At 37.0% G+C, this 27,888-nt stretch overlaps 2 protein-coding genes and 2 long non-coding RNA genes across 4 annotated transcripts; 1 reads left to right on the plus strand and 3 right to left on the minus strand.

Annotated features, from left to right (window-relative positions):
* Window positions 1-272: 272 nt before the first annotated feature.
* LOC139135539 (uncharacterized) lies at window positions 273-5,009 on the plus strand. The gene is made up of 3 exons (XR_011553008.1): window positions 273-506; window positions 1,324-2,098; window positions 2,942-5,009. It is a non-coding gene; the product is annotated as an uncharacterized lncRNA (long non-coding RNA).
* Window positions 5,010-7,652: 2,643 nt separating this feature from the next.
* LOC139135540 (uncharacterized) lies at window positions 7,653-12,782 on the minus strand. The gene is made up of 4 exons (XM_070702977.1): window positions 12,036-12,782; window positions 11,587-11,633; window positions 10,643-10,858; window positions 7,653-9,591 (listed from the first exon to the last, which is right to left on the minus strand). The coding sequence occupies exons 1-4, from the start codon at window positions 12,404-12,406 to the stop codon at window positions 8,300-8,302; spliced, it is 1,926 nt and encodes a 641-aa protein (XP_070559078.1). The 5' UTR covers window positions 12,407-12,782; the 3' UTR covers window positions 7,653-8,299.
* A 246-nt stretch (window positions 12,783-13,028) lies between these two features.
* Window positions 13,029-15,904, minus strand: LOC139134333 (uncharacterized). Its single transcript, XR_011552786.1, has 4 exons — window positions 15,778-15,904; window positions 14,678-14,763; window positions 13,988-14,157; window positions 13,029-13,177 (listed from the first exon to the last, which is right to left on the minus strand). It is a non-coding gene; the product is annotated as an uncharacterized lncRNA (long non-coding RNA).
* A 641-nt stretch (window positions 15,905-16,545) lies between these two features.
* On the minus strand, window positions 16,546-21,139 carry LOC139134451 (uncharacterized). The gene is made up of 6 exons (XM_070701312.1): window positions 21,040-21,139; window positions 20,695-20,777; window positions 19,842-20,196; window positions 19,062-19,213; window positions 18,329-18,406; window positions 16,546-17,506 (listed from the first exon to the last, which is right to left on the minus strand). Exons 1-6 carry the CDS (start codon window positions 21,137-21,139, stop codon window positions 17,390-17,392), a joined length of 885 nt encoding a protein of 294 aa, XP_070557413.1. The 3' UTR covers window positions 16,546-17,389.
* Window positions 21,140-27,888: the final 6,749 nt, after the last annotated feature.

Here is a 27,888-nt window from a genome sequence, read left to right on the forward strand (position 1 = left end):
TTACATACAGCTAGGCTAGCTGGGAAGTTGTATACATAGACTCGTTGGGAAACTGTTACATACAGCTAGCTGGGAAGTTTTGAACACAGACTGGGTGGGAAAATTTTACATACAGCTAGCTGGGAAGTTGTATACACAGACTCGATGGGAAAATGTTACATACAAACTCGTTCTGAAGACACAGCTAGCTGGGAAGTTTTATACACAGACTCGGTGGGAAAATTTTACATACAGCTAGCTGGGAAGTTTTATACACAGACTCGGCGGAAAATGTTACATACAGACTCATCTTGGCCTTGGATTGAGAGTCACGTACTCAAGATAGGATCAGCCTGATGTTTTAGTTTTGTGCGGTTAACTTTCACAGTGGCTGGTGAAGCAGCTGTAAAGCTGTCACAGCAAAAGTTAACCCAGCCGAGGCAAAGTGCCAACAGTCTGAGTTCAGAGCCATAGAGTTGTTGCTCGGCGTAGCGAAGACGGAAGCTGCGTGTATACATAGTACATAGGTATGTTCTGCAGATCTGATAGGTTCATGACCATTGTACACTGAGTTCGATTAACGATTATGTTGTTGTCCTAAGACATTCACAGTCACTGCAGTGATTTCGGTCACTCAACTTTTGTGGATGAGTGACCGCGTGCACTGCCTATGGGAGCACAGACGCGTGTGTGAAGTCTCTATATGTTGTAGGCTGCAACAATATAGCCCTGGTGGGCTCGGCCTAATTGCGTCTTGGGCTTCTGTCTTGCGGCTTGCGCGAAGCCCAACCATGCCGCACGAAAGCCCTTATGCCTCAGCGAATAACTTACAAGTTTAACATGGCCTGAAAGCCGGGCCCTGCCCAGCTGAAGAGGAAACGGTGTTTTTTTTCAACCATGGAACTTGGAGGCAGAGAATTCACGCAAGTTGTTACCGTATAAATTTAGCTTATTTGAATTTACTTAATGTGGTGATTTTCGAGCAGACTATAGGTCAGTTGTTGAAAATTTTGAAAGGTCGACTCTCTTGTTTAATTCTCAGTCACAGTTAAGACTCACAAGCAGATACACTAACAGTGCTAGTGCTCATATATTGTATCACAGTCCTCTATAGAGGGACTGTGATTGTATTGACGTGCAGATGAGTAAAGTGAAAAGGGGAAAAGTTACATATTGCAAGTTCATGACCATTTTAGGTAATATTATTGAAATATATAAGCCCTCTGTCAGTCTTCAGTTAAGGTCTTGTCATCCATGCACAGACATGAATTAAGTGGCATCAGATTCACTACACCACCTGTTTCCGTCATTTGCCAACTTCTGTCATTTGCAAATTTGTTTCAGGAATTTCATGATGTCAACGGCAGCTACTCAATGGTATGCGTTTGCATGTGATGTGCAGAAACTTTTCAACGAAAGTGAACGCAAATCTCATACTGAAGATTACAGAGTATTCATCACATGATAGGAAGAGTTTCAATGCATCTTAAATTTACTTGCAATCTTATTCATGGTATGCAGTCTCATTGCAACTCAACAGAAACACAGATGAATGACAGTATACATGGAATTATTGAAGTCTTGAACAATGTCAAGCTGTCTTTACATGTTTTGCTGAAAAAATGGATGGATAAAGTACCAAGTTGTCACACTCCTGAGAAAAAGACATTGTCATATGAAACCATGCCCAAAGTTTATACAGGGGAGCCAGGCAGACCTTCCGTTGCACTTGATCCCAAACTGATAGAGATGTTGTTGTCTAATTCTTTCAAAGTAGGTGACATAGCAAACATTTTCAGTGTGTCTAGGCAAACAATATGGAACATCATGTCTAGAAGTGGTAGCTACCCAAAACAAGTAAAGTACACAGACATAGATGATGGTTGTCTCGATAAACTGTTGACGGAGTTGAAAAATATTGGCCCTTTCAAGAACAGTGGAGAAAAAATCATGCAAGGTATACTTCGAGCTGTTGGAGTGCGTGTTACAAGACAGAAACTCAGGGATAGTATGAATAGGATTGAACCAATACAACGAGCCTTAAGATGGCCTCTTCTGAAGACTAGAAGTAAACATGGTGTGTATAATGTTAAAGCAGCGCAAAGTTTATGACACATAGGTAGGTAGTCATTCAACTTGTCTTGCTTCCATGAATATATCATTCTTACTGTACTTAATTGCACAAATGAGTGTAAGTGAGACCAGCTGAAGACAACCACAGTTTAGTACACGGTTACTTTTAGTAGCTGTACTTGTATTGTACAATTACAAACATTAATGATATTTAACTAAACAGATCGATAAGCGTCTGAACATCATCTGTTCACTTTTCATGGCTAGAAATCAGTAATTCTTTTAGGTGTTAGTCAAAGTGACCTACCATTTTTGAAAATTTGTAAAAGCATATTCTATTCCACTTGAACCCCATCCTTAGAGATAATAACGGTATTACCAATATGACCACTGTTTCTGACAATCTGAGAAGCAAACAATACTCTAAAAGCATCAGATCTTTCATCTAAGTTAATTACCTTGCAGTCAGCCCAGCAGCACTGTAACAGTGCACAAAAGCATTTAGGCTGCAATCATATAAATGACCAAACCACAAAATGGTCATATTTGTCATATTGGCTCACAAAAGAGTGCTTTTTGTACATGTACTCTTGTTTCAAGTGAAATATTACATTTCAGAAAATAGTATCAAGTTTTAGACGTAATTGTTGTCATTAATACCTAAATTGATGTTTTTTCCCAAACATACACCCCTTCATCTTTCGTATACACTATTACTATATCAAAATAAACTTTAGATTTGCTACTTTTTGAAAATACAAAGTAAGAGGGGTTTCCTTGTCATCATAGATGAGAAATTATCCTTTAAAAAAAACTGTGTTTGCTGCGTGCATCTCCAACTTAATTCCTCTCCCCATCTCCCAGGTATAACGTACAGCTTGCATACCAGATGGACTTGAAAAGTTGAGACGTTGGAGATTGTATGTTCATGGCGGAATCGATGGATATTCAAGAGTGGCTGTATACTTGATGTGTGCAAGCAATAAGACAGCAGCGTCTGTATTTGTAGCTTTTTATGGTGCGACTAAACACTACGGCTTACCTTCAAGGGTACGTTCTGATTTTGGTCGAGAAAATTCCGATGTAGCCACCTTTATGATAGCTACTCGTGGTGACAACAGAGGTTCGTTTATAGCAGGAAAGTCAGTTCACAATCAAAGAATAGAACGATTACATCAGGACACATACAGGAACTGTATCCAGTATTACCATGAATTATTTTACCAGATGGAAAAAGATGCACTTCTTGATCCTAGCAATGCAGCTGATATTTTCTGCCTTCATTATGTATTCATGCCCAGAATTAATAAAGATTTGGAGATTTTTCGCTTAGGCTGGAATGAGCATCCACTAAGCACTGAAAGTTCACAAACACCGAACCAGCTGTGGTTGAGAAGTGTACTTGCTCTCGAGAATGCAACTAATACTGCCATAAGAGATATTATTGATCCACCAGTGATTGATATTGACACCTATGGTGTTGAGCATGTAGGAGAAATGCCCGTTGAAACTGCAGCTGATGGTGAAGACATCCATGATAGAGAAATGGAAACACTATATACAGAACTGAATCTTAATAATGACATCTTTGAAAGACTCAGTGAAGCTATTGAACCTTTAGGACCATCTGATAATGGTGGAATTGACCTTTATTTACGGACATGCATTCTTGTTGGTCAGTTACTCAGTAGTGATTAAGGTAACACATATTGACTGTTTTCTCAGTTACTCTCTGTAGGCCTCAGCCCACAGACTATATTCTTTCTCACAAAATAGTCTGATCACACCATCATGAAACCTTATAAAATACACACATGCAAGTGTTTGTTGATCATTGAAGTGGCTAGTAAATGTATATTGTGTTTGTTGATTAACCTGCTTTGTCAGAAAATTTTTGCCCAGGCATTGTAAGATTACTTGGACTTACTCTGAATGCTGCTGGTCTGTACATATGTATGCACACATGCGTACATAAGCTGCCATTTATCTGTAATGTTAGTATTCCTTAGTACCTATATGTGTTAATGTGTGCAAGTTGAAGGTTAGGGCCTCATGAACTTAATGTATTTTGACTCATGGGAAAAAAGCTTCAAGCTTGGCGTTTTTCATCACTTATATGGCTAGGGTCCCTCTTCCAATGGGTATGGCATTGTTATTTACAACAGGCCAGCTGTGTATTATTTAGCAAAATTTTTGTGCATGTTACGCAAATACATACACCTTGGTGTGCGTGTGAATGAGTGGACAATGCCATAACCATCAAAAGATGGTGCCTGCCATATCACATGATGAAAGTGCCAAGCTTGTTGCTTTTCCCTGATGATTCCTAATGCATTAAGTTGATGAAGGCCCACAATTGCAACTTCCGCGACTATTTTTTATTAGTTTTAGTAAAAATGCATGAGTTACAAATGGTGCAAATGGTTTTTGCCAAGGATGCAAAAGCTAGCACATATGCATTTGTGAACTGTCCTTTAAATACATAATGAAGAAAAGGTTATGAGAATGTTTCATGCAAATAAAAAGATAACTCTACTCCATAATCAAAGCCTTGTGGAAAGGTGATAAAAGTTTTTGTTCACCAAGTGTTTTAATTAATTGAAATGAAAGGACGAAGAATTAGAAACACAAGAACAGACAAGTCATTTCAGCTCTGTCAAGTCACATAACAATCTTTATTTGTCAATGAACAACTAACTTGAGCAATATTCACCAACTTTTTATTAAACAAGAGCCTCTATGGTATGACAGCAATGATAACTTTACATGGCATGTTCATTAACCTGAACTTATTTTTATAAGAAGACAATAAAAGTGCTTTTTTTGGCCTATCAGTTCCCTGGGTCACTCATTTGAACTCAAGTACACTTATCTCTATTTTATATATCTTTGTAGTCACCAGTGCAATGTTTCTTTTATGTACTGTTGAGGCAATTGTTGCACAATAAGTTGAGTTGCCAATAAATATTAAGTTAAACTTTGTGAAAAACAGTTTCACCTGAGACAAGCATCAAAAAGTTTTCTCAATCATCAGGGTGTAAAATGCTTTGTTGTTGCAACACAATATCTGATAATGTCAATCAGTAATGTGTGGAATCTTACATAAATGCATGTGGCAAGTGCATGATCATATAAACATAAAGACGCTACATTTGCAGGCAATCTACAAGTGAAAGAAACAATATAAGTGCACTTTAGCGGTGATGAGGTGACATTTAGGTAGGTTTACTAAAGCAATTGCAAAATCATTAAACAATGATACAGGGTTCATATGCGGCCATGATAATCCAAAATTCACTGACGGAGGGACATTTGTATGTCTCTTCAAAAAGCATGATGCAAGGTTACAAAGCTTCACATATTGCTTTGTTTTCATGAAGTTAACTTTCATGAACATGCACATGATCAAAAATTACTCCTACACATGATCTGTTTCCAGAATTTTTACATTTTATGACCTAGGAATTTACAGAAATGTATGAATCCAGTGGCAGAATGAATACATTTAATTTCCAGCAGTTATTATTTCTGATACTGAGGAAATGATTGACAAAATTTGTGTTTCCAATGCGTCTGTAATTGAATGCAAAACCCTTCAAAGAGGGTGCTCTTTGCAAAACTTTCCATTGTTTTGTTGTGAAAACTTTGGAAGCATATTGGCTGATCATGTTTTATCAAAGGTTGATCACGGCTAATCATAGAGAAGTTGAATGGTATGCAAGTATACAAAGCCTTGGTTGGCACCAATTCAAACATAAAATATTAAACAATTATTACTGAGTGAAGCATAGTAAACGGGGCAAATTAACTGATGGATTCACACTGTTTTTGTGAAGATTTATATGTAAATAGGTAAATGCTTTGGGAGCCCTAGTAACATTGACCTGTTGTCCCCTAATAACATTGCACTTGTGTTTCCAGGGGAACTCTGATACATCTACAATATCAATGCATTTGTACACTGGTGAGTGGTGCATTTACAAAAGAAAACAACAGATTTCCCAGTATATAAAACAATAACGCAACATCAAAGAAGATGTAACAGTGAACATGTGAAGTTAAATGAATGTGACAAAAATGTACACTGATGGCTCATGATATGGTTAGGAACTACCAAACTTCAATTTGGTCATTCAGCATGTGGACTTGTTCATTTGCTTGCTTGCACATTGAAAAAGGGCACAGTGATATATTAGAACAAAAATATGCCACAGAAAAAAATATTAAAAATTGAAGCATTTTCCAAAGGGTGCAAAATTAAAGCTTCCAAACCAACTACAATTAACAATCACTACAATTATTTTAGTGTAAACAAAAAAGCCATGCCATAACACTGTAAACTCTATGCTTACATTCCATGTTTTACATGAACAAGCGTGGCGTTGTCCAATCTCGATAACAAGTAATTTCAGTCCTTCCAAACAATAGGAATAATATTATTGTATGAAAACTAACGATATGCATGTCAATTTTAAAAAAGTGATGTAACCTACTTGTACCTGATACAACATTCAGTTTTCAAATGTAGCAAATAAGAACAAAGCAAATTTTTTTTGGAATTATAGGATATGGTCTAATCTGGGTACAATAACAAATTTAAAAACATTTTAATGAAAACTGACACACAAACAAAAACACAAGCATGAAAATGCAGCTGATACATTGACAATTATATATCAATACAACTACCCTTGTGCTCAGTATAATATCGGAATAGGTCTTATGATCATAGAAAAACAGAAACATTCATAGCCTGTATCCATTTGTACTACCTTTGCGTGATGATGATTTAATTACACTGAAGCTCATGAGAATAATTAGCCTACGTCATATATCATTAACATCAAAAACTCATTAAAACTGAAAAACAAGCCTTTCGTTACTTAAACTAGGTTGTACATATCTCCCACCATACATTGCAACCTGTATAAATATCTAACAAGCAATTTGTGAATTCCAATGCACGTATTTGAACCTAACCATCCTCTGGAAACACAGTCACAATGTCTCCCTCTAAAAGGTCTTGATACATGTAGACAATGACATGCACATAATGTCAGTATACCGTAGTGGCATTCAACACTATAAAGAATCAATGATAAAACATCAGGTTGATTGATTTAACTCACTTGCTTCCAAGCTACATGTATATCTGATCCGCAAAAGCTGGACAACTATAACTATCTAAACTTCAGTTAGCATCCTGAATTTATATACTACAGTGTTATTGAACTACATAAATTAATCGCTGGATCAAGTTTCAAAACCAGTTCGGTCAGTGATTTCTGATCCAAATTCAACGATTCATAGGCTTTTGCCTTCCTGAACTTCATTTAAATACTTATACATGGACAAATTCACATGATTCACATTTCTACCCTTTGGTGCAACTACATGCACCAAAGATAAAGATGAATCAGATGCTGATACACAAGATTTTGATCTGGATGGGTTGAAATGTATACATGTACATTTACACAACACCTGTAGCTTACTCAATTTTCCGGACATACCGGTATGTGGATACCTGCTACTTTGCTACCTATACATGTGGAAATTTGGAACTAAAAACAATTGCTAACACCTAAACACATTGTGTGAGCAAAACATGGTAAAACACAGGAAATCTCTCTGTCTATGCAGCATTCATGGATTTCCAAGACAAAAACGTTCATAAAAGGCATTTCAAACAGACACCTTTATGGTCCACATCACAAATACAACACAAACCTTAATTGTCCCCATACTGTATTCAAATTAGTGCCATGTAATGCAATATTACTTTCAACAATTTACTATTAATATTTGGAGTGAAAGACATAATTACTTCAATTTTCCGTTTTGAGATCCAGCTAGTCGAGCTGCTGCCCTTGTATAATATAATTTATGGGTGACATTTACATGAGTTTTTATCTGCATGTCTGCTGTACTATTTATTGTACCTACAGCTGTCAAAGTATGGTCTACATCAGTATGCTTTGTCACTGGTTTTAAGTTTGACGACGATTCATTACTTTCTGAGTTTGTGTGTGACTCTACATCATGCCCACATCCTGTTTGTGTATGTGTGTTTGCAGAAAACGTGCACCCTCTGTCTGTGTCTGTGTGTCAGACATCTCACAATCTGTCTGTGTGTTTGCAGACAAATCAGTCTGTGTCTGTGTGTCAGACACGTCACATTCTGTCTGTGTGTTTGCTGACAAATCTGTCTGTGTGTCAGACATCTCACATTCTGTCTGTGTGTTTGCTAACAAATCTGTCTGTGTGTCAGACATCTCACATTCTGTCTGTGTGTTTGAAGACAAATACTCACACACTGTCTGTGTTTGTATGTCAGACATCTCACATTTTGTCTGTGTGTTTGAAGACAAATCTGTCTGTGTCTGTGTGTCAAACATCTCACATTCTGTCTGTGTGCTTGCAGACAAATACTCACACACAGTCTGTGTCTGTGTGTCAGACATCTCACATTCTGTCTGAGTGTTTGCAGACAAATACTCACACACAGTCTGTGTCTGTGTGTCACACATCTCACATTCTGTCTGAGTGTTTGCAGACAAATACACACTGTCTGTGTCTTTGTGTCAATCATCTCACATTCTGTCTGTGTGTTTGAAGACAAATACTCACACACTGTCTGTGTCTGTGTGTCAGACATCTCACATTCTGTCTGTGTGTTTGAAGACAAATCTGTCTGTGTCTGTGTGTCAAACATCTCACATTCTGTCTGAGTGTTTGCAGACAAATACTCACACACTGTCTGTGTCTGTGTGTCAAACATCTCACATTCTGTCTGAGTGTTTGCAGACAAATTTGTCTGTGTCTGTGTATCAGACATCTCACATTCTGTCTGTGTGCTTGCACACAAATGATCACATTCCTTTTGTGTCTGTGTGATAGTACTGTAACTGCAGACTTGTTGAAGGGCTGCCACAATATCTTCATTGGTTATACTGCTCAATTGTATTAGAGCAATATGACTGATTTGTTTCTTTTGCATTACACGTCTGTCAATGATATCTTTGATGTGTGACAATAAACGTGCACAGAGAGATCCATTAAGTGAAATCCTAATCTGTGCTGGAATCGCACTAAATATATCTGTGAGATTTGTCTGGCTCTCCAGCTGGAATCCTTGCGTGGTGCAAATTTGCTTGAATATTTGTGCTAGCTCCAACGGTGTATAGTTTGGAAAAATCCACGGACTGCGAAAACGCCTCTTCAATCCCTCATTACTTTCAAGGAATTTAGTCATCTCATTCCTATAGCCACTCATGATGATGACAGGCGATGGGCATGATGGTAGATCATTATTCATGTACTTCATCAACGTATTGATAACATCCATACCAAAGTCATTGACACTATTGTGTTTGTACAATGTATAAGCTTCGTCAATGAACAGAACACCACCATTGGCACGTTGCACTGCTTTGTTTGTTTTTTCTTCGGACTGTCCAATGTGAGATGCAACGAGATCATCTCTTTGCACTTCCCCAGTATGGTCTCGTTGTATAATGCCAGCAGAATGTAAACAACCTAAAGGGATGATTAAAGTTAAATTTTCACAAATTTGAAAGTTAGAACTGGGATAGATGTGCACGAGATCATGATCATAATTCTCCTAAATGTAAATTGGTTAAGCTATCAAATTAACTAAGTTGAATCATATTCATAATCAAATTTGGTTTTCATGACTTTCCCATAGGGTGACAGAAGAAATGTTGCTCATGAGTGGATTTCATATTTCTCTCATCTAATAAAGTTCACTGAAATGCCTCATATGCATGGGATGTCAAAGCGAAGGCCAGTAATGCTAACTTTTGTCCCTAAAAGCATGTTCATAGAGATACACAGTGTTCAGCTTGTCAACTCAACCCAAACAGGTGTAAACTGCATTGTCATTGTTGACAAGTGTATTCTCGTCTGGACCTATAGACTTACAATGTAAATAATAACATTGAATTTTATGCATACAGATGCTATGTGGACAGCTAAATAGCGAGTGTTTCAACATTTTCTCGGGAGGAAAATAATAATTATAATCAACACCCATGTGAGACCTAGCAGACTATGGAAAAATTCCTATAAACAATCAGTATTTGACTGAAATGCTGGATTCATTGCAGTCTTTCACTTGTGCAATAGAGCTTATTTGCCACATATTGAAAGCCTAACTTGATCTATGGAATGCCTGGGAAAATTGGAGCTTCATAATGCGATAAAAATATACAGGCAAATGTACCATGTCTTCAGTTTCACATAATAAAAACAAGAGTCTCAACTTTGCCAAAAATTGACATACAATGGCTTATTGTGATGAGAAATTAACATTCTTTCACTGAAGTCCAAAGGTTATAACACATGCTTTTCAGTCAAATTCAGTCTGCATTACATATATCTCAGTCATGGTGAAAGGATGTTCATGCAATAGTGATATTAGAATGCCAGAGCAAAGTTAGGATACATATAATTAATAAGCACACATTGTGACTCCTTATTCTCCTTGCTATCTCCATGCATGCCTTTACAAAACAATTCATACAGGAGACTGCAGGAAGATGATAATATCTAATGTTGGGTTAATTACCTGCAAGCAATCTTGCTACCGTTGTCTTACATGTACCTGGGCCACCGACAAAAATCAAATTCAATGGCTCCTCTTCTGGATGCATTCCTACAGCTTTCCTTATAATATTTAATGTATGATGTGCAATGATGGCTTTGACATTCTCCTTGATGTGATTGAGACCAACTACACCCTTAAATTTGTGATCAATTGCAGTGAATATGTCCTCGAACTCCACTGAAAAAAAGTATATGAACATGTTATTATGTATCTTTCACAACGATCATCACAAATCTAAGTACTAGTCACCATAAAGAACCTGCATGCACACCAACTGTCAGCAAAACGTGGCCTGCGGTTTCAGAGTTTTAGCGATTTACTGGATTTTCTCATTCTTTACCTCATTTTCATACTTTTGAAAGTACATGTTCATTCTAACAAATTCACATCGCCACCTTTGGGTGAACCTGTATACCAAATACAAAGATGGTACGCTGCAGCTTTGGAGTTTTGATGTGGATAGACATGCAGATGCATAACATACCCATACATACATACCAGTACATATATACATACATACATACTGTACATAGAGACATACATTCATGCATACATACATGCATAAACATGCATGCATACATACATACATACAGACACACATACACACATACACACACACACACACATACATACATACATACATACATACATTTACAACCATATACAGATGCAGAAACTAGCCACAGATCGGAACGTTCAGTTTATGAGCTACTATGAGCAATACCCATGTAATCATTGGCCAATAATGTGAGGAACATTTTGGCTGATTTACTTTCGAAGGCCGCCAGTGACATTATTATCTCTCTTGGAGACCATTCACTTTCAAGAGTGGTTATATGAACAGATCTCTTATAGCACTCCATTCTCATCAAATACATGTACATATAACTACATACAATACTTACTGCCTGTTTGGGATGTCCAGTTTTCAGATGCAATATGTATCTGTAGTCTGAAATTAACATATTATGGAGAGGATAACATTTAAAGGCATCAATTTACTGATATCCATGCTTGCAATTACTGGCATTGCTGATGGAGATGAATATCATAAATGCATGATCATCTTTGTATCAATTTCAATCACATGTTAGGTAGCTGGTCTGCTGTACAAATAGTGCTATCCCAGTGCATATAAGGTCAGAACATATTTGACAATTGTACATGTATGGTTTAATGCATAACATTTCAAAATTCCTGCTGTCACAGGCAAACCATCATTTTTCTTTAGTTTTTGAATTGTCAGAGCTATACATGAGACTAAGCTTTACTACAGCTACACAAAATGAAGCTCACATCTCGTTGCTACATGGCATGAATTTAATTATGATGTGAATTCAACTACAGGTTTTACCTTTTCCTTGCAATTGTCAAGGCCTCATGGCTGACTTCTGGTTCAGCTGACATTGTATTGCTTGTGGCATAGAATGCAGCCATTGGAACACAAGTTAAGGAATCAGACTTTTCACTACAACATAATCTAAATAAAATGAAACTACATGTGTATTTATGCAGCACATCTTCTCCTTTGTGCAGGCAGGACTGCTTCCACTTGCCACGAACAGCTGGAAGTTCAGGAGAAGTACCAGGGCAAGCAAGGAGAGCACCATGCAGTTGGTCATGGTTGAAGGCAAAAAGCAAAAATAATTGCCGCACATTTATAAATACAGGAATTGGACTACACCAACAAGCTGTTAATGCAATGCATTTACCACAATTTCTCATAAACTGCTCTCAATCCCTATTGTTAGCTTTTCACTCAATAAGTGACAGCAATTTGTTGTCATTTCAGATATAAATCATCCAAATGTACTGTAGGCATTAAATAAAATTATTTGTTTCCATAAACAAGTTATCAGGAAATGGTTTGTAGTTTGGTGGTTCAACTATTTTCATTGTTAATTTGGCAAAATTATGCATGACTTTTAAAATGTGAAAGAAGTTCAGGGTAAGGTTTCCAAATAGTATAGGTTTGGTCAGAGGAAATGCATACTAGTATTTTTAAATAGACCTTATGCAACTTTGTTCATGACAAGTGTTATCCTCTTACATCTGTGACACCTAAAATAGAGCAGGTCATCCAAGGTCACCCCAAAAGGAACTATTTGGCATTTACTTTTGATATAAAGATAAAGTAAAGCATAGTATACATACATACATACATACTTACATACATACATACATACATACATACATATATATATATATATATATATATATATATATATATATATATATTATATATATATATATATATATATATATATATATATATATATATATATATATATATATATATATATATATATATATATATATCATACATACATACCATAAACATTGTCAATATATGCTGTCCTTGACATATAAACAATGTTTAGCTTATACATATATATATAGGATATCAATGGAATCGTTGCGTGATCCCCTTGCAAATATTTCCACAGAGAAGTAGTCATTTGGAACGATGCGACTTTGCTGTCATCATATATAAACCTAAATTGACATAAACAAAAATGTGAGGGTTAAAATATGCATAAATTTGAATAGCTGGTGCAGTGGACTGCTGAACACAGTGCACATGTGTCACTCATTTGCATGAGTGAGAGCAGTAAGATGACTTGTGACTACAAAATTGCCACCATTCTAATGCTATGATTCTTGTGATTGTATCAATTATCATACCGGTATGTCATGGCCTATACAGATTCAATGGGTTTTACTTCGGCTGATATTTGACTGCAATACAGCTATAAAGAATAATAAATTAAGAGGAAAAAAATTAAAGTAGGGAGCATTAACATTTACAATTTTGCTGAAACATATCACATTGTTTGATAACATTTATACCCATGCACGTTTTGCACGCAGGCAGCCTAGCTGTCTCGTGACAAGGGTCACGCCATCTGACACAAAGTACAATGCAACATCTTCAGTAGTTGGTGTAAGCAAGACTTCCATGCTGCAGGCATAGCCACTGAGGCTATATCAACACCTGTGATGAAGAGGAGTATCTTGAAATAACTTTGTCCAAACCAAAGTTACACGAAAAGTTAACTTTCACTCTATTGAAATTACATGAGTGTAATCTTAGGGGCTAAGCTCTACTGTGACATAAAATATATCTAATTACCATTTACTCAAGATACCTAGCTACATTGTACATGTATCTGATAAATGCACAATCGGATATGCATACTTCGCATTTGCTGGAGTTAAAAGTTTATTACTCAATCTTTCCTTTTAAGAGGTTGCTCATCATTACATTTTCTATAGACACTGCAATAAGTGAAGGTCCATTCTTACCATTCAGACATATTTCTTTTTGTCAAGAGGAAGTAGTGTTCTCTGATCTCTGAATGCACTATTACTGCAACCAGTTCAAGGTTTGTTTTTGTGTAATGGGCAAGGAAATCTTGTGGTTCCATTAAATCTTCAATAATGAATTCTTGTGGAACTGAAACAGCACTGTTTATCTATGGAAATAAATACAATTTTAATACAATTATAGCTTAATTTTTCTCCACAAAGCTTAGCAAGACCGGTTTAATCATAATCAGTCTCTCAGATGTAGTTATAATTATTCAAAGGGAAAGTTGCATGAAAATGGTGATGAAAAAGTTTATTTCTCTTCGGTGGGGTCTGAAACATTCATATGTCATACTTCAAGAGCTTCATCAACCAGTGTAGCTTAGAATAATGGAAAGTGTTCTCTTTGACCCATTGACCAGTCTCCAAACGCATGAAGGTGCATGGTGACAAATAAAAGTTTGACATTTGACATGGCTATTTCTCTTGGGCATAAAGTCCCCATTACGAACTCATCCATGGGTGTAAGTCATATGATCAATGATCAATCAATGGCATGGTCAATGAATGGCCAATACATACTTCAATGTTAATATGCTTATATGTGAACCAACACATTCAATACTGAACAATAAGTACTTGTTTAAGAATTTTAATAAAACAGGAAATAATGGGTTATGAACTTGCCTTTCCAGATGATCCCTGTCGCTCAATCGTTATGGAAAGCAAATCTGGGCATTCAGTCCAAAAATCAATGTGGTTAACTGGTGAATCTAAATGATAAAAAGAATTATACATATACCCCATTACATAATGCATCTATAGATACATGCAATATTTACTCATAAATTCTACTTATAAACATACACAGCTTTCACCTGTTCACCCCAATTCCCTGTAAACAGGTCCACACTCACCATTGATAACAATGGGATTGGGCCAAACCATGGTGGTGAAAAGGTTAATAACAATGGCCTATACATGTCACTAGAAGTACAGAGAGGCTTTCAGTTAAAGCTGCCTAATGGGTGCATTGTATTGTGCTACATGTACATTCCAAGGGTTTGTTCTAGCTTTACATCCCATTTTCAAATTGAGGCAATTTGGTTGGTTTGAGGCTGATTTAAAGTTTTGCATTTATAGGGAACATTGCATTCGTCAACTAAAAAATTGACTTTCCTTTTCAAGCACAATAGCAAAATAGTTACAGCAACATCACTACTGATACATGTAATTACTGTACAGCCAATACCGTCCTTGCAATAGCATGGTATGAAGCAATTGAAATATATTTATTGTGCCGTTTTATTGTCACAAGTTAAGACTATTATGATATCATCATTGCAGGGTACATGTATATATGACAATTTCAGTTCAAAAGTCAGGTCTGGGCCTTAAAGCCACAATAGCTGCAAATTTTATGCATTATTTTCATGATTGTATTTTGAGATCAAAGTTGGTTCATCACAGGTAAATATGCTACGTGAAGGGCATGCACAGAAGTATCACTGCTTGCTTATTTTGACCATGCCTACATTTTTTTAACAGATTAAATAATAAACAGGTGCAGCACTCATAAAATGGCGGCCAACAAAAAAATGGGCACATTCACAATGCAACTTATGGGCCCGTTCTCTGAAAACACACTGGTATGTTACAATTTTCCATAATACTAAAGCTGCTTGTGTGCCTGAATATATTTGCGTGTGTCTGCCAGTCTACCTGTGTTTTATTTTAAAAATTAATAAGTGGGACTCTCAAGTAATATTTTCTCAAATTCTCTCTACCTTCAGTCATTGTGTTGCATCTTCTGTGGAATTCTTGTTGAATATGTGGAGCCATATCACCAAACTTATAAATATGACGTCTTGTTAGCATGGCATTAAATAGGCTAGGTAGAGCTGCTATCACTCCCATCAAATGACGGGGGATGTGGTAAGAATACCATGACAGTGATATATAATTAAGGCATAAAAATAACATTACACATTTGGTGAATATGTAGTTCTCTTTGTGCATTATAAATCACCACCACTACAAATGGTAATTTATTTCAACAAGTTTTGAGATTGTGATTTTTAACCAATCTTCAGAGGTTGTTCACCTTTCAGGAACTTAAGTTTCAACTAATCTGTATCTAAATGTGAAAAGGAATACACTTGAAAAATATGAAAGTTACAAGGTATGTTTTCAGAGTAGCATCTTTGATGATTGATTGCACTCTTCCCATTTCCACATTGTGATCCCAAGGCATTTCAATAATCTTGAATATCATCAAACTATGACAATAACCACAAAATACTTAAAGTCCAGTAAATATTAGTTACAATATTTTAGCATGTACCCATTTATTTCAACTATGTATTTGCATATCATCCATATCAATAAACTGGTACCAAAACACAAATTAAGGCAAATTGGCAATAAAAAATGATGCCATATGTTTAATGTTGTGTAAAATATGAGTGATTGACCTGTAATACTCTGTTGACATTTTTTGATACTTTTCCATGCATGTAACTTACATTATCAACATGGTTTCAATAATTGTGTATATCAAATTAGGAATATGTGCATAAAATGTAAAGTTAATAGGTTTGTAGTTTTGAGTGTGTAATTGTTTTCAGCATCTTCACATCCTTTTCCTCATGAGCCCACCATTAAATATGGTGACTTTCATTACACAGACAAATATATAATTGCCCCCATAACATCATCATAGGGGACAGTCATTGAATGATTCCGATATTGTCAGAACTTTGTGTATATTTTACTTTTAAATTTTATGCAACGTATGGACGAACTTGCCGAGTCTTTGTACTTTCAATCTAAAGAAGTCCTGTGTCTGCTGTCAGTGTAATCTATTGAAAATGGTAAAATCATAAGCTGCTGGTGCAATGATTTCAAGCTGAATGCAGATGAACATTGCAGATATTCATGTACATGTATAAGCAGGCTACGAGCATATGCAAGATGTTGCACACATGCATGCACTGCTCCACACAGGCAAGCAGGCATACATGATACAACATGTAGTAAATGAAGTAGGTAAGATTCCCAGGAATTCCTTCAGCTTCTTTAACCCTTTTCCTGCCAAGTCCATATTTCATCACCAGGTAAAGATGTTTAAAACTAATGAAACAAAACATATACATACATGTATGGTGTCTATTTTTAATATAATACTGTACATTTGAAAGCTGTTGAAATTATAAATACTGTAAACTTGATTTTTGTGGACTAAAGATGCTATAACAGACCAAACCAAGTGGGTGAAAATGCGTCATGTTTTGGATCAATACCGCTTTTTACTGACTTGCCTGATGGGGAAGTGATACTGTCTGGCAGGTAAAGGGTTAAACATGTGAGACATGTAGCTTTGAAATGAATGCTACAGATTCATAAAAGGATATTATTCATATTTTCTTGAACCATTTCACTCTCTTCTACACCAGGTATCATCCACAGTCTGCTCCGTTTCCCATAAAACAATTTATGGATTGGATTGGTCAGATCCTGTAAAGTTAATTAATGTTATTATGTCAACATTTCATGGCCATTATATCACAAACACTGAATATCACATGTATGACAAACTATTTTACGCTATTTGGAGAACATTTGTTACCAATGAATGATTATGTGTTTTAAACGTGTCATAATTTGAAATGTGCATGTTTTGCACAACAACAGTGACAACTCTTTTGGGTTGGAAGCAGCTAGTGGCCGACTGGTTTTGTGTGAGGCCTATCAGCTAGGCGATGTTGCCGTGAGTGTGTGGGGGTTCGAATCCCGTTTGGGTTATAGTAAATTTAGATTCCTTGACACTATAATTCATTGTAGACTTGGAATGTTCATTCTCACTATTGTCTTAATTTTGACTCTGCTTATGTACTAGTATTACCAACATGGAAGAATACACATCATATTTCCACTTGAACTCACTGGCATACACCAATAATTACTTACTGTATCATACCAGTATTCACAACACAACAACAGTGATCTGATTGGTTGAGACGTGGAAATAAGAGTGGTATATTCACAATATAACAATGCTCACACATGTGGGAGTTCTCAGCAACAGCTAAAATCCTTTTCAATACACTGTTATGATATGATAGCAATTAACCACAACCAGGGATAGTAATATACCACTCAAATTGACCAGTTCACTTCATATATGCACTAACTATCACTTGTGCTTGTATGTTAGGAACTGGTCCAAATCTCATGGTATACTTGGTGTGCTTTATTGATTACATATGCACCATCCTACCTCTGTGGTGTCTGTAAAGGAGGATATACATACATTTATATTTATTTTGATTTACCTACCTGCTCTTCTTTTAGCTTGTTTATAACTTGCTCAAGGATTTCATCCGTATCTCCATTTTCAGGCAACACTTGGAAGTGCTGAAAAAAATTTGCCACAGCATACTCATACACTTCAGTCTCGGAAGATTCTGTTTGTCCTCAAAGAGACATAACCTGCGACATGGAGACAAATTCATAATCTAGTACATCAGCTTTTATGATCGACTGCTTCAAAACACTATCTGAACAAAACACTATCTATGACGTTTTTATATTTATGAACATTATTTTTTCAAAGTAGTGTATAGGCTTCCAGAGTCCAGTTTTGGGAAAAATTTATAAAGATGATGATGAAGTATGATTTCCATAATGCAAACTATTACCCATTCTAAGAAGCCATACAAAATATTACAATTATATCACATAAGCCTTGACAGAGTACGGATGTGAAAGAAACATATAGTTCAAAAGTCAAATAACTATCTCACAAACCTTCCTTACTTGACACTTTACTGAACATAACATTTCCTCAGTGAGCAAAAATGATATATAATGTAAACATGTATAGTAAACACTACGGACAAACCATGCTCGCCATAAAGGTAGGGGATTCGATCCAAGGGATCGAGTTTGTTCTAGTCTGTAAGAGGAATTTGGAGGAGTCATAGCGTTTTCTAGCAAGTAAATTTCCTGGCAAAAGACAATCTGACGCCTGAACCATGCCTTTAACTTGGCCTGTACAATGCATATTTACCTCAATAATTGCAGAAATACTGTTGTCTTTGTTTTCATTCCTTGAGTGCAAGCACATGTAAGTGTCACACAGGAGCTTCATAATACTTGGAACACACTGTAAAAGTGCTGTGACGACATTTAGGGCACAAGTGTTATTGACATTCAGCATACCTGCATTGAAAACACAAAAAAATTGACTGTCAATATATACATTATACATCTCTTGCATACAATTATAGCTAAATGAAATTACATGTCACACAAATTTTTACAAAATTGTTGCCTAAAAGTAGGTAACCATTTTGCCTGCCATCAATAGGACAAATTGTCTCCTGCCTCCGGGGTACACAATCCCTTTTATGGGCTATGATTTCATTGAATGCACATCTTGCATAATTTTCACTTGATATTTTCAAGTTATTTGCAAATGACAACATGCGCTGTAACCATGAAAAATAATTAAAAATAAAAGAACTTTCATTATAAAATCGCACATTGATAGATTTTAATCACTTCCATAATTTTCTAAAACATCCTTTTCCATGTAATAGTCAATGTCATCAGTTTTTTCCCTGAACCTCTAAGAAAAGTAATGACTGTGTGGCCTAACCTGTCACTAGTTACCACTGGATTCTATGATAGACTCATAACATTCGATACATCATTGTCAAATGGTGATTTCAACTGATTATTTTGTTCCATGTTAGTATTGAGTATACTGCAGCTCTCCTATGACTGAATAATGATTGAAAACTTACATTGTAAATATAACAAAAGCTTTAAATTGAGAAATACTTACCATACTTTGGAAATTCCTCCTTTACTACGTACAAATCTTGAAATGTCTTTTCAGAAGGTTGTACCCTGTTTTCAAACTCAGATAGCACTGTGGTCGAGAGACTAGGTCTACTAGGCTCGCATTCCAACAAGGAATTTATTGCAGATGTTGGGGTACTCTCTTGCCGCTGTACATCCTTTACTGTTGAGGTACTTTCTTGCCTCTGGGGGATTACAATGTCCTGTTCTATGTCTACAGTCACTTGTGTCTCATCCTGAACAAGACTAGAGGCATCATCTTCCAACTCTGCTGTATTTGCCAGATTAACACGAATGTCATCAACTTCATGGATGTCATCGTCACCAATGTCATCATCCTCAAATCAGGAGTGAACATTGAATTGGGCTGTAAATCAATTGGTGTCATCAACATAATATGAACTGCACCACTTGATCTTATGGAATATAAGCCTTTTGCATTGTATTTGAAGTTAGTTGATGCTACACGCTTTCTAACATAACCCTTTGGCCGGTGTTTACAGTCCACATAAATGAAGTTTCCACTGAAGTCTAAACAGTCCTGCAGAGCATCTGCTATTTCCTTGCGCACTGCATCTTCGCCCCAAGTTTTGTTGCAAACATAAGTCCACTGTTGTCAATGGCTTACCATCCCAGGGACATTCTTTGTCGAGCACGGTCGGGATGTGTGGCAAAACAACTAACTTGAGGTTGTAGCACATAAATTTCTTTTTCTTTGTGAGCTGAGGCTGTGCAAAAGAGGTCTTTTTGCGTTTCACAATACCAGCACTGGTGCGCTGATTTTGAAACACAGTTGGCAAAACGTTTCCTCTTCTCCCACTGAAAATGGATTGTACAACATTTTGCACATCAGGGCTCCGCAGCTGCTGAAGAACCAACTGTGACTCCTCCTGATTACTGTGATTATTGGAAGCCATTTCTGTAAGCAACAATATACTTATCAGTATTGTCGTTCAAAAATGTAACAATAAACATACATAAATACCTGGTTGTAGTGCTGGTCTCTGATTAGCTTACGAATATTTCATGAACATAATTGACAAACGCTATATGCAGTCTGAAGTCTTAGCTAACTCTGGCAGTATAGATTATATAGGCACTGTCGGTCAGTGATTGAAGTGTAATTTCGTCACCCTTATTGTGCACACCAGTTTTCCACATGCACCTCAGGCTCTCATTACCTGCACCACTGAAATAGTAACTCATCACCCTCATCGTTCCTCCACCGCAAGTTCCTCTGCAGCTGTCTTGTAAATGTAACGTCGTACTTGATGTTCCCATTGCTAAGCTACATGTACGCTGACAAATATCTGACGATCCAGCATGATATGACTATAGAGATCCCCTTCCAGTGATGCTATAGCTTCTCTGACGTCCTTTTTGATCCCGAAAATAGAGGTCTGCTGTTTTGCAAACTTCAAAATGACGGCAGACAGAATGATAACAATGTCATGTGACTGACATAAACGACTTGTGCCGATTAAACGCGAGAGGCCGAAGGTGGGGCCGTCCACGGTATACTGTTTATGAGTTACTGCCGCATATTGTGAATAAGGGAGCCACACTTATGAAAACCTCGGGCCTCACATATGGCACGGCTTACGTAAATCCCCCCCCCCCCAATCGGATTTTGTTGTAGAGTTTGACAAAATAAAAACACGAAAAAATTTAACATATAAAACTAAAAAAAGTAACGGAGAATATTACTGCAAAGTAAAAGTTCTAGCCCAAATTAGCATCGTACGAATAGGCTAAGATCTAATGGCATGCTCAACCTGCACATGGTTTATCCACGTGCATCGGAGTCTGCATCGAGGTAAAATTGAAGTGTACAGTGCATGGAGTGCACTCGGTTTTTTCAAAGACTGCTTCGTTTAACGGTATGGTAGTGGTCATTTAACATCGAGACAGAACCAAACCGAGTATAATCACCAACATATACTCACTAAATTCGGTACCTGCCGAGCGCGCAGCAGATGTGTTTGAATTTGTGCTACACTGAGTATACTCGATGCAAATAAAAGCCACCCGTTGTCAAAATTTATAAAGGACCGTTGTGTTTTGAAAATATATATACCTCGATATATCAGTAATCTGTATTTCTGACTTAATATACTCATTTTCGGTTGTTCATTGAGCAATCATGTCAATTGTGCAGCGTCAGTGTCACAAACAACTATTCTCCATCTCCATGTGATGTATGTTTACATACATCTTTGATCAAACCACAGTCCATGGATAGAGGGACTGTGATCAAACCGAGTGCAATACGTTCATGAAATTATACATCATTCTAGAGCAAACGTACCTGCAGTGTTGTCGAATATACCGATCAGCCTTTCCAAGGAGCAACTCCATCTGAATGTCACCAGAGCGCACGTGCTCTATAAAATGCTTTCAAACGGAGCAACACTCGCACAGGCAAGAACCCGGGCAGAGTTCATTCACGCTTTCTGAGCACAAGCATCACTAGGTATTACACTTAATCAAAAACGAGTCCTGTATGTAAAATTTTCCCACCGAGTCTGTGTATAAAACTTCCCAGCTAGCTGCATGTGTCTAAGTTCAGAACGCGTCTTTATGTAAACTTTTCCCACTGAGTCTGTGTATAAAACTTCCCAGCGTGCTGTGTCTTCAGAACGAGTTTGTATGTAAAATATTCCCACCGAGTCTGTGTATAAAACTTCCCAGCTAGCTGTATGTAAAATTTTCTCACCCAGTCTGTGTATAAAACTTCCCAGCTAGCTGTATGTAAAATTTTCTCACCCAATCTGTGTATAAAACTTCCCAGCTAGCTGTATGTAAAATTTTCCCACCAAGTCTGTGTATAAAACTTCCCAGCGTGCTGTATGTAAAATTTACCCACCGAGTCTGTGTATAAAACTTCTCAGCTATACCTCTCTTCAGAACGAGTGTGGAAGTCACTATCATATTTCGAAAACGGGGGTGTATATATATAAATTTCCAAGTCCCATCTATGTGAAAATAAATTTCCGAATCCCATCTATGTGAAAACGTTAACGACACTGTATATAAAGTTTTGCAGCTGGTATTACGTGTATATAAAATTTTACAGCTGTTGTATGCAAAGTGAAAACGAGGTTGAATGTAAATGTTTTCGAGACATAACCTTACAGTTGAAAAAATGTACATTCAACCTCGTTTTCAACTGTATGTCGAAAGCGAGGTTGAATGTAAATGTTTTCGAGACAAGCTACTGGGTGCGTTTGGGCGTACCGTTCTCGTCAAGAGAACATCCGACGGGGGCGAGCTTCCGATAGCTGTTCTTGTTCTTGACGACCAAACGACACACCGCCTCGCTTTGGCAGAACTTGGTACAAATGTGATTATAGTCACGGCAACAGACAACTTTCACGAAGGAAATCCTGTTCCGCTATATTTTAATCATCGTTCATACATAAGCTTTACCCAAATATTACGTTGAAGACGTTTGTTGTACATTTGTACAACAGTTTACTCTCAAAAATTTTCGACAACTCTCCAAAAACGAAAAACATCAATGTTTGGAAAGATCAAACTTGTAATAATAATACACCTATCTCGACTTGTATCCTGAGACGTTTTTCATACAATAGCAACATAGCACTGACATTTTCATTTCGCGCGGCTCGTTTCCGCCATCTTGTTCTCGTCTGCTCCCGGATCAGACCAGGGTTGTGTTCTTCGTTCTCGGAACAAAGATCGGCTATTTCCGGAAATGTAGCGAAGAGAATCGAGTGCGCTCGGCACATCCGAGCACCGTTCTTGTGTCGAGAACAGTGCGCCCAAACGCACCCACTGAATTGAAGAAATGTTCATTCAACCTCGTTTTCAACTGTAAGTCGAAAGCGAGGTTGAATGTAAATGTTTTCGAGACAAGCTTTAATACAGTTGAAAAAATTACATTCAACCTCGTTTTCAACTGTATGTCGAAAGCGAGGCTGAATGTAAATTTATCTAAGTCCAGGCTCTATGTATTTATGTAATGTATATATGTATGTATGTATGTATGTATGTATGTATGTACGTATATATGTGTGTATGTATGTATGTATGTATGTATGTATGTATGTACGTATTTATGTATGTATGTATGTATTCTACATGTATAAATGAATACCCTATATGCGTATATATATATATATATATATATATATATATATATATATATATATATGCATACACGTATATGTATGCATACATATGTATGACCAATGTATATGTGTGTTTGTATGTCTATATATATATATATATATATATATATATATATTTAAATTCCTCTATATATACATATCCTCTGTAGCTGTTCTATCTCTAAAATAAGGCTGATTGTGTAAATTATTTTTTTACATTTGGCGCCTCGTATATATATGTATATATGTATATATATATGTATATATATATATATATATATATATTTTATATATATATATATATATATATATATATATATATATATATATATATATTATTATATATATATATATATATATATATATTCCTCTCTCTATATACATTTTCCACCTTTTCTATCTCTAAAAAAAGCTTGATTGTGTAAATTAATTTTTTTACATTTGGCGCCTCGTATATATATGTGTGCGTGTGTATACACACACACAGATACATTGCCCCACACATATGTTTGCGTATGCATACATGTACATACATACATATAGTAAAAAATACGCGCACGCATATAGCGTATTCATTCTTACATGTAGAATACATACATACACACATACATAATAAGTACGCACATACATACATACATACATACATACATACATACATACATACATACATACATACATACATACATACATACATGCATACATACATACATACATAGACTATAGAGCCTGGACAAGGGTCGAGCCTCGACGCGAAAAAAATTATATACATAGAACCTCGTTCTGACTTACTGATACAGCTGGACCTCGTTCTGACTTACTGATAGAGCTGCAAAATTTTATATACATTGAACCTCGTTCTGACTTACTGATAGAGCTGCAAAATTTATATACATAGAACCTCGTCCTGACTTACTGATAGAGCTGCAAAATTTTATATACATAGAACCTCGTTCTGACTTACTGATACAGCTGGACCTCGTTCTGACTTACTGATAGAGCTGCAAAATTTTATATACATAGAACCTCGTCCTGACTTACTGATAGAGCTGCAAAATTTTATATACATAGAACCTCGTCCTGACTTACTGATAGAGCTGCAAAATTTTATATACATAGAACCTCGTCCTGAATACTCAGACTCGATGGGGAAATTTTACATACAGCACGCTGGGAAGTTTTATACACAGACTCGATGGGGAAATTTTACATACAGCTAGCTGGGAAGTTTTATACACAGACTCGATGGGGAAATTTTACATATAGCTAGCTGGGAAGTTTTATACACAGACTCGATAAGAAAATTTTACATACAGCTAGCTGGGAAGTTTTATACACAGACTCGATGGGGAAATTTTACATACAGCTAGCTGGGAAGTTTTATACACAGACTCGATGGGGAAATTTTACATACAGCTAGCTGGGAAGTGTTATACACAGACTCGATGGGAAACTTTTACATACAGACTCGTCTTGGATTATTAAAGTGTACTACACACGCGATTGTGCAATACCTTAGTCCAAGCTTAGTCAAAGCTTATATGAAGCTTGGCACCGAAGCTTAGAACAATGTTTTGCGTGCCAACCTTAAATTAAGACTGGGACGCCCAAGATCAGCTGAAGCTTATCCTTGCACACCTTTGTTGAAGCTTAGGGCAAACTAACCTTTATAAAAGCTTAAACTTCCTAATCTTGTTCCAAGCTTGGGCAGTAAAGCTTGGGCCGAACTTTACGGATAAGCTTTTTATCATCCTCGTTTCTACTGTAGCTTTTGGGTCCCTTGACCCAGCATTTGACCTAAGGGTTATTTTTTTGCTCAGTTTAGGGAGCCGATTTTGCTGCAGAGTCTTGCCAAATTATTGGTTTGAAAGTTATGATCCACATTTAAGTAAAAATATAGACCAGTAGGCGGGCTTTGGATAAAATAACCACGAACGCGTTGAAAGAATATGTTTGCGTTGAGACTGACATCGCGACAGGAACACCTCTTGTCATCACTGTCCAGTACGCCCGGTTCTCATGTCGTCTGCACAGCTGAAGAGTGCGGCTTGATCGACTGCATCACGACTTTTATGAATTAACCGCTATATGGCAAAGTTTCTTGTTGACAAGGTTTAATACCGATGTACTGAATTATATCGAGTATAGCTAAAATGAGCCACAAAAATCCGACTACACTTCTGAAAATACACGACAGCGAAGAGATGCACACACCACACTTTACGATTTGTAGTGACTCAGAAAGTTCGTGATCCTGTTCCTTGTAAGTTTTTGACACAAATCATATTACGTAGTAAAGATACTCCCACGAAAAACAAACTTTAATGTACGTCGTTTAAACAAGTTTAGTCATATTTAGGTAAGCCAGTGACAAAAATATACGATCAGACGATGTAAATACCTTTGAAATGGTTTATTCGTATATTGCAACAAAATGTACACAGTAATCAGTTACTGTACTCACTTCAGGTATTCCCTAATCCGCTCACAAATTCCTTTCTAAGATGATAAATTCGGCATATTGGACGTGTTAGGAAGGACATGGATAATTCTTGAAAATGAACTGACTGGCACAACTACATACTATTAAATGTACATCCACGTTGCATTCGTACAACTTCAGGCGAGGCCGTACAGATATCTGTAGGTTTTCCTCCGGGAGCTGCGCGAGGTCGATTTTGACCGGATTTTGGTGGGCCTCGTAACTTTCATGAAGGGCTTTGAGTATTTTTCGGAGCTGAAAAATTACTCACTTTACACACTGCAGCCTATTTTTCACAATTAATTCGGTAATTCATATAAATATTAACATCCTTCAAATTATGGAAACCCGGATTGACATCTTAATAATTAAATCGTTTAATTTGAAATTTTACTACAACCACCCAGTGAAGTGGAATGGCCCAAAAGCGGAATAATATCAACAAGTGAAACGGTTGCCATCACTCCTTCGCAACCAACTTTCTATATGAGTACGGCGCGAATAATGAATAAAGGAGGGCCTATTTCTGTCGATTTCGTATCGAGTATCGAAATGCCGCCAGGGAAATGATCAAAACCAATGTATGCATGTATGATAAAGGGGTTATTATACATAATGCGTTTGCATTTTGGACACATCACTCGAATACAATACGATATCGACCAAACTGCGTATCTGCGTTTTCCGGCGTACGTAACAGCTCCGTTGTTTGTCCTTAGGTGAAGGTTAAATGCCAAGCTTCACTGAAGCTTAATCCCAGCTAGGCTTGATTTAAGATTTGGTAATAACCCTGTTCCAAGCTTTGGACACAATCCTTATTTCAAGATTTGCAAACAAGATTGGATTAATCTTTATCGACGACAAGCTTGGCCGAAGAGCACTGGCAAACCTTCACCCAAGCTTAGAGTACCGCCAAGCTTGGACTAAGGTTCTGCACAATCGCGTGTGTAGTGATGCTTGTGCTCAGAAAGCGTGATTGAACTCGGTAGGCCTCTCGCGCCGCGCTGGGAAAACACAGTATCGTCCGCAGGGCCATGGAGCTAAGAAGGTACCATGGCAGGGCTGAGAATGACCCAGGCTAGGTGCAATTATTGTAGCCCATATGCCGTGCGCTGGCTTTTCTGACCTGTTTTCTTTGCAGTGCTGGCCTGTAGCGGCTGCTGCTTCACAGCAACAAGTTAGGAAAAGACCGCGCACAGCCCGGCCAGCCGCCGGCCGTGAGCTGCCTTTTTTGTGGCTAGACCCTGGCAAGACTAAAGCTAATACACGCATAGTGCTAGCGCTTATGCTATTCAAGTGCATTTGAACTTTCCGGTTTATTTTGTGCTAGCGACAGCAATGACCGTGGTATTGCTATCACGAGAGATCACCACTGATCTGGGCTGTTCCTAGAAGAAAGGACATGCGCTATAGCGTCG

This window comes from Ptychodera flava, chromosome 6 (assembly GCF_041260155.1).
Source record: "Ptychodera flava strain L36383 chromosome 6, AS_Pfla_20210202, whole genome shotgun sequence".
NCBI lineage: Eukaryota > Metazoa > Hemichordata > Enteropneusta > Ptychoderidae > Ptychodera > Ptychodera flava.